This window comes from Oryzias melastigma, linkage group LG23 (assembly GCF_002922805.2).
Source record: "Oryzias melastigma strain HK-1 linkage group LG23, ASM292280v2, whole genome shotgun sequence".
NCBI classification, from domain to species: Eukaryota; Metazoa; Chordata; class Actinopteri; order Beloniformes; family Adrianichthyidae; genus Oryzias; species Oryzias melastigma.
The window spans coordinates 5,186,932-5,194,984 of record NC_050534.1 but is presented as its reverse complement, the minus strand read 5'-3'; the positions used below and the strand labels follow the sequence as shown (position 1 = coordinate 5,194,984).

The 8,053-nt window shown below is 37.5% G+C and overlaps 1 protein-coding gene across 1 annotated transcript in view; it reads left to right on the top strand.

Annotated features, from left to right (window-relative positions):
• The first annotated feature begins 4,986 nt into the window (after nt 1-4,986).
• LOC112155146 (ankyrin repeat and SOCS box protein 13) overlaps nt 4,987-8,053 on the top strand; it is a 5,169-nt gene continuing 2,102 nt past the window's right edge. The window contains exons 1-4 of the mRNA XM_024286644.2: nt 4,987-5,124; nt 6,520-6,707; nt 6,905-7,061; nt 7,145-7,279. Of these exons, the coding sequence (XP_024142412.1) occupies nt 5,082-5,124; nt 6,520-6,707; nt 6,905-7,061; nt 7,145-7,279 (523 nt within the window). The 5' untranslated portion in view covers nt 4,987-5,081. The remainder of the gene's footprint in view (nt 5,125-6,519; nt 6,708-6,904; nt 7,062-7,144; nt 7,280-8,053) is intronic.

Here is an 8,053-nt window from a genome sequence, read left to right as displayed (position 1 = left end):
AGTCTGCAACCTTCAACACCTAAAGAGCCATTTGAGTCGACTTCTCACTGACCACAACCTGTAAAGTCTTACTTCACCCTTTAAAAAAATAAAACATTGCTCCGTATTTATGCTATTGTTACTGGTATGATAAGTATAAATTAACTACATTAATAATTAAGTTGAAAAGAAAATGGCCTTTTAAGGGGATCAAACCATGATTTTCAAAAGCCTTTCGGAGTACTCTATATATAGAGTGGATATAATATAGGGTGGATCATATATGTGGATATGGAGAACATATATGATTATATGTGTGGATATAGAGTTTATATCCACAAATATGATCATATATGTGGATATAGAGTTTATAAATGTGGATATAGAGTTTATATCCACAAATATGATTATAAACGTGGATATAGAGAACATATATGATCATATATGTGGATATAGAGTCTTTATCCACAAATATGATCTATATGTGGATATAGAGAACAAATATGATCATATACGTGGATATACAGTTTATATCCACAAATATGATCATATATGTGGATATACAGTTTATATATGTGGATATATAGTTTATATATACGGATATATAGTTTATATCCACAAATATGATCATATACGTGGATATAGAGTCTATATCCACAAATACGATCATATGTGTGGGAATAGAGTTTATATATGTGGATATATAGTTTATATATGCGGATATAGAGTTTATATCCACAAATATGATCATATATGTGGATATAGAGTCTATATCCACATATATAAACTCTATATGCACATATATGATCATATTTGTGGATATAAACTCTATGTCCACAAATATGATCACATATGTGGATATAGAGAACATAAATGATCATATATGTGGATGTAGAGTTTATATCCACAAATATGATCATAGAGAACACAAGATACATTGTCTCATTAGTCGTTGTTTTCTTTGCAAATTAGATACAAGAGGAACTATCACTTAGAGTTGATGCTAAAATAACAACGCTTCACTGATGGCCACCGGAAGTGTTTATGTTAGACAGGGGGCGGAGCTGGCAGCGCAGACTCTTCCTGAAAGGGGCTGTCCTCAATCTGTGATGTAAGCTCGTGACGACCATTAACCCTTTATATGAACTGGACAAAGCAAGTGTTGAGGTCCCCCATGGCAAATGCTTTCTCTCCAGCCCTCTAGAAATCAGGCCAGAGCCTTTGCTGTCATTTCCCGATACGTCTACCGCCATATTGCAAATGACTGCATTGACTTCAAAATAAAAGATATCTTGCACCTCATAGAATCATGTCAAATGTGATAATAGATAGCATAATTTTAAAGTTTATGACAATTTATGTTGCATCTCAGGCAGACGTTCATAAATGTAACGAACCAAAATTTTCTCCCAAACCGTTTGCTTACTCGTTTCATTTTTTAGATGGCAGTTTGGGCCTTAAGCTGACAGAACAAGGAATCACTGTGTGTAACCGTAACTCTCTGAAATGACGGCGACGTCCACCAGCTGTTCCAGTGTAATACTGTTATGACTGAGGTGTTTGTTTGGTTCTGTGCGCTCCAGTGGAAGCACAAGGTCAAAGAGGAGAAAAACAAAACAGTGGAAACCAGTCTGATGCCTTTGACAGAACGAGTGACAAAACTGTGACTGCTCTGATGGAGATTGTTGAACATGTTCAAAACTTCAATTTTTTTTAATAAAAAGCAGAAACTCACAACCAAAGTCACTCAAAGCGAAAGAAAAGTATGTGAAGCAATCTCTTTCATATAAAATGCTTATAACTGTGTTTTTATAATAGATTGAGGGTCAATTGCAGCAGGTGTGAAGCGACACTGGAGTGTAATGACAAACAAGAAAAATCCTGTTTGACTCACAATGCAGTTTGTTTGAGAACCAAAATTCTCTAAAGCATTGATATCAATTGTGTAATAACCTGTGTCTTTTAAAAGGACTCAAAGTGAAACCACAACGTCAGCTGTTCTATAAACAGACAGTAGTGTATAATATTAAATACCTTAATAAGACTTCTTTTCTTCCAAGCGCCCACAAACTCTTTCTTTATTTACTGGTGGATAGGAACATCATGGAAAAAGAGTGCACTCACTGTTAGACTCAGAAAAAGACAAACAAAACTAGATCATGTATTTTAACAAATATTAAGACTAATTTGGACAGCTACAACTGTCACCACTCAAGAGACACAACAATAATTGTTTGCATTTGGATTTAATTTGCTCCCTTGTAAAGGCCCATTTCATCCTCCAGTTCAGTGTTGACCTCCAATCTGTTGCTTACCTCTTAGATAACTCTAAAACCCTCTTCTCTGTTTTTGGTGGACTCGGGAGGCAGAGAAATGCTTAGAAGAATCGAACAGGGCTTGATCAATAAATGGAGCCTCTGCCCAACAAGCCCAAACACAATGACTCACAATGCCACCAATTTACTGGAATTCGGTTCACAGCTTTTACTAACGTGCAGCACCATCTAGTGGTCACAGAGGGAACTGCTGTTGATGTTGAGCCCCCAGATGTTGTGTATTTTCCTTTTCTGTGTATGAAAAGGTGCAGGATAATGTGAAGCTAAAATAAAATCTTTAAAAGAAGAAAAATATGAATATTTTTCTCTAATTTGGATCTGTAATGTCACAGAAAATGAGCAGCTCATTAACCATATTTTTTTACATTGAAGCAGTTCTAGTGATTCTCATTCAATCTATGAACTTCCTCTTTGGTCTTCCTCAAGCTCAAAGTTTCATTTTGATACTGCTGTACATTCATTATTTAATGATAAATATGAATTATGCTTCTTTTGAGGGATGAATAAAAACAGAAATTTAAAAAGAAACTACTATTTCCTCAACATGACTAATTTTGTTTTAATGTTTAACAGTATGATTTTCTTTCAAAATAAAAGACACCTTGTGCCAGAACAGATCATGACTATGTAGCTCTGGACAGAACACAATACTATATGCGTTAAACTAATACATTTTGGTAAAAAGCAACACTTTTTTTTACCAAAGTTTTACTTAGTATTTGAAATCTGTGTGTTCTAGAGGAAGCATAGAGCAAACAAGACCTCTTCAAGTCAGCAGAAATGTAAAAACCTTTACTAAGTTTATCTTCAAGGTGCACCTCAGCTATAAATGTATAAAATTAACTAGTCTACATTTAATAAAATGAAAAGGAGATGAAAGGAGAAAAATTATATTATTGCCCCCTTTTGCTAAATCAACAAAAATACCTAAAAGTAAATCAATCAAAGAAAATCTTTGGTTTTTTTGTGTAAAGTTACACTTTTTTGTCTTTCTTTTTAACAGGTATTTGCTTACGTTTGCCCCCCTTCCACCCACCCACCCACATTACACCCCTAACCCACACCAAAAAACCCAAACACAAAATAATAAAGCATAAATGGAGACACCAGTAAAATTAAGAATAAAAAAGATGAATTTAACTAAATAAAAAGAGAAGGAACATAAAATAAAATGTCCATAAAGATCCTACATTTCAGCTAAACGTCACATTAAAAGGGAGGTCTTGAGCCTTTTCTATAAAGATCTGAACAGTTTCTTACATTCCCACACTGGATTAAGCTCATGGTGCCTCCTGGGAGGTGATGCCAGGTTTTTCTTCACGCCTGTCCTACACCCATCACGTTGGAGTAGTGGTTAGCACCCTTTGTTCACAGTGAGAAGGCCCTGGTTCAAATCTCGGAGAAGATGAAAAGATGCAACAATTAGCAAAGAGTCAAGGTTGAAGGCAAAATTGAGAAACATTTGAAGTGAAGGAACGATTAAAATCTCTGGAGGAAGTTGATGTAAATACAGTAAATCTAGTTGGAGTTTAAAAACTGTCTTTGCATGACACCTGCTGGTGCTAAGATGAAACTACAGTGGAGCAAAAAGTATTTAATCAGTCAACAATTTTGCAAGTCTCCCCACTTAAAAAGATTAGATGCAATTTTCCACATAAGTAAACCTCAACTGTGGCAAATGAAGAAAAAAAAAACGAGTAAAAAAATTCAGAAAATCACATTATCTGATTGTTAAAGAATTTATTTGCAAATGATGGTAAAAAAATAAGTATTTGGTCAAAAGCAAAAGTTCATCTCAATACTTTGTTATAAACCCTTAGTTGGTAATGAGTCAAACATTTTCTGTAAGTCTAACAAAGTTTACACAAACTGTTACTGGTCCATTCCTCCATGCAGATCTCCTCTAGAGCAGTGATGTTTTGGGGCAACACCGGCTTTCATCTCCCTCCAATGTTTTTCTATAAGATCTGGAGACTGGCTATCCAGGACCTTGAAATGCTTCTTATCAAGCCATGTCCTTCATTACCCAGCAGTGGGTTTGGGATTGTTGTCATGCTTAGATATGGACCCAGCCACGTTTCATCTTCTATGTCCTTGCACATCATCGGCGGCCAACATCCAAAACACACCTTAGGTCGCGGCCCGAAGAGGATAACATTTATTGAATACACGAAAACTAAATTTTTACATGTTAACTTTTTAAAATTTTTATTATGAATAAAAACAGGGTTTGAGTTTGTTACTGATGATTTGTTTGTAGGGGACCGGAAACTTATTTTCCACAATAATTTATATATGATTAAAAACTACAAAACCAGACAATGTGATTTTCAGTTTTTCTCATTTTGTATATCATAGTTGACGTATACCTTTGGCTAAAATTACAGGCCTCTCTCATATTTTTAAGTAGAAGAACTTGGATAATTATTGGCTGATTAAATACTTTTTTGTTCCACTATATGTTATAGCTTTGCTATAATATATACATACAATGCATTCAAAAATAAATAATAAAATAAATAATACATAACATATATATATATATATATATATATATATATATATATATATATATATATATATAATATACAATAGAATATATGGTTAAACAAAAAGCACCATATCAGACATTCTGGAATAAGCCCGTTAAACTAGACTACAAATCCCAGCATGCACCCCAAACTGCAGGATTGTCACGTGAGCGAGCAGCACGTGTGCGGAGTAGACGCTGTTTACAAACCTCTGCTGTTGGGATCGTGTGGGAGGATGGAGGTGGAAAGCCGTCAGTCGTATTACTTTGGAGACATCGGTGGGTGACGCACTCCAAACCTCTCAGAAGGTGGCTTTTGTGACCGTGACCTCGTTTTGACGTCAGCGTGTATGACAAGTGTGCGGCACGCGGGGAGCTCACGCGCTAACAAGCAGGCTAAAGACACACAGAACCGTGCAGAAGTGTGTTTACAGGAATCAATTTTAGGAGATGACAGCGATATTTCCGTCCACGTTTCTGTTTTTTTGCGTGAACTGATCTCTGGCTGTGATGTCGCAGGAGTTCCGCTGTGATGTAAAAACCGGGATTCGCTTTGCTGTTTTAGGCCGTTTGCAGTGAGATGCGCTCCGGCGTCCGTTTAGGACACATGTCAAGGCCCGGGGGCCGGATCTGAATTATATCCGGCCCTCCAGATCATTTTCTTTTATCATAACTAAAGGCCCGATGTCATCTTGCTCTTATTTCTTACTTGTATATTTTTGACAAAATGTGTTTTTATGGACAGTAAAATATTGAAAGTTATTTAATATTTAAGTTGATTTATTCTAGAATAATATGCCTGCATTCTGCTAGCTAGAATTTGTTTAGGCTATTTTGGAGTTAAGCTAATATTTCAGCTACATGATAGCTGTTTTGGCTAATTTAGACCTTTTTTAAAAATGTAGTTTTTTTAGGATGTTTTGGAGTTAGGCTAATATTAACGTTTTAGCTGTTTTGGCGAATTTGTATCTGAATTCCCCCCCAATCACTTGTGTTCGCCATTTTCTAGTGCTGTCCGAATAATTCCAAAATAGAGTGCACTTGAAATTTCCCAGAAGTCTTTGCGAAAAACTATCCTGCATCGATGCTCACTAGATTAGCAAATATAGAGCACAATGTATTGCGGTCGAACAAAAAACGTGTTTAAATGTAATATTTGAATAAACTATTCACATTTTTACCATCAGAACACAGTGAAGTCATAAAGAAACGTCGTGAAATGTTTGTATTGATTCGATTTTCATTATTTTCATCGGTGACGTCATATCCGGTGATTAGAAAAGCCAAAGAAAAGTAGTGAGCATCGTGTCCAAATTACCTTTAAAATCCAGGTCATTATATAGTCCCGCACTTTATAGTTTTTTTTTGTGTGTGTGGGTTTGGGGGAAATTCAGACACAACGTTAGACTTTTTTCCATTTTTTAAGGCTTTTTTAAAGGTTATCTATTTTCTTTCAGCTACATGCTAGTTGTTTTGGCTAACCTAGGTTTTATTTTAGCTGTTTAGACTAATTTGGCATTTAGCTAATATTTTAGCTGGTTATCAGCTTCAGCGTTTTCAGCTTGTCTGTGGCAATCCTAGAGTAGAGTGTAAAAGTTGCTTATATTATATATATATACAGGAATTGATCAGGTAGCCACAGTGATCCTGCTTTTACGCTGTGACGTTTTGCAGGTTGTTGGGCTGAGAGAACAGAGCTACACAAGGCGGCGTCGCTCGGCCAGACCTCTCAGCTGCGGCGCCTCATCCAGGGCGGGGCCTCAGTTAACGTGGTGGCTGTGGACTCCATCACGCCGCTGCACGAGGCCTGCCTGCGGGGGGAGCCACAGTGTGTGAAGCTGCTCCTGGATGCTGGAGCTCAGGTACGGAGGGGTCCTTGAGCAAACGTCAGTATGTGACGAGTTAGGGATGAGAATGTGTTGAAGCTTTATACTCAGTAAAAGCTGGTGTCATGAATGGGAAACTCCTAAAATCATAAATGCTTGAATTTGTCTCTTTTTTAATTTATATTTATCTTATTTTTTTTCTAATTTTTGGAATTTGTCCCTGCATCTGATAGGTGGATGCAAGGAACGTGGATGGAAGCACCCCGCTGTGTGACGCCTGCTCAGCCGGAAGTGTGGAGTGTGTGAAGCTGCTGCTGGAGCACGGGGCACAGGCCAACCCCACCCTAACCTCCCGGACAGCCTCCCCCCTCCATGAAGCCTGCATGGGAGGCAAGAGTTACACAGAGTTCTCCAAACCTGCTGTTTGTTTCTCTAAAGCAGCGGTAACGCCGGCGCTTTGCTGTTCACTGCAGGTAACTCGGAGTGTGTGAAGCTGCTGATCACCGTGGGCGCTCACTTGGAGGCGTACGACCTCTACTACGGCACGCCGCTGCACGTGGCATGCGTCAATGAGCACACAGACTGTGTGAAGGTGTTGCTCAATGCAGGTGGGTCTCAGGTGGAAGCACAAAATATGTCCAACAAAACAGAAAAAGGAAAACGAGGAAGACAGAGTGTGAGAAGGAGGCTAACCAGAATCTCCGAATGTAGGGAGAAGTCCATGAGTACATAGAGGATGGACAGCTCTATGTTCTGAAGGTCTGCTCCCCTTCAGAAACGTCTGATTCAGAGTGTGTCTTGTGAGCTTTAGAAGGACCATCAGAGTCAAAGGCTGTAGCTTTGCAACAGTACAACTTCATTCTAGAAGCTTCTGACAGCTACGTTAGTCTGCATCAATCCATCAATGATAACGATGGAAACCACTCTCCTGTTCAAATAGTTTAGATATGCGCTCTGTCATGATTGAATGATCACATGGAAAATGAGATCTATCTAAACCCGGGGTGTCAAACTCAATCACACACGGAACCAAAACACACCTTAAGTTTTGGGCCGAAGAGGATAAACATTTATTGAACACTCTAAAACTACATTTTTGAAACTTTAAAACTAACTTTTTAACATAATTATGAACTAGATATTTAGGATTACCTACAATAATGCTAGTGTAAAAACTGTAAGCTGAATTTGGCCGCTGAAGATGCTAGTGCTGATAGCAAAAGATGCTAAAGGCTGAAATTGATAGCCAGCTAAAATATTAACTAAATGCTAAATCAGTTTAGAAAACAAACAAAAAAAATAGAGCCTAAATTAACCAAAACAGCTAGCATGTAGATATTAACTAAACTCCAAAACAGCTAGCATGTAGCTGGAAAAAAATA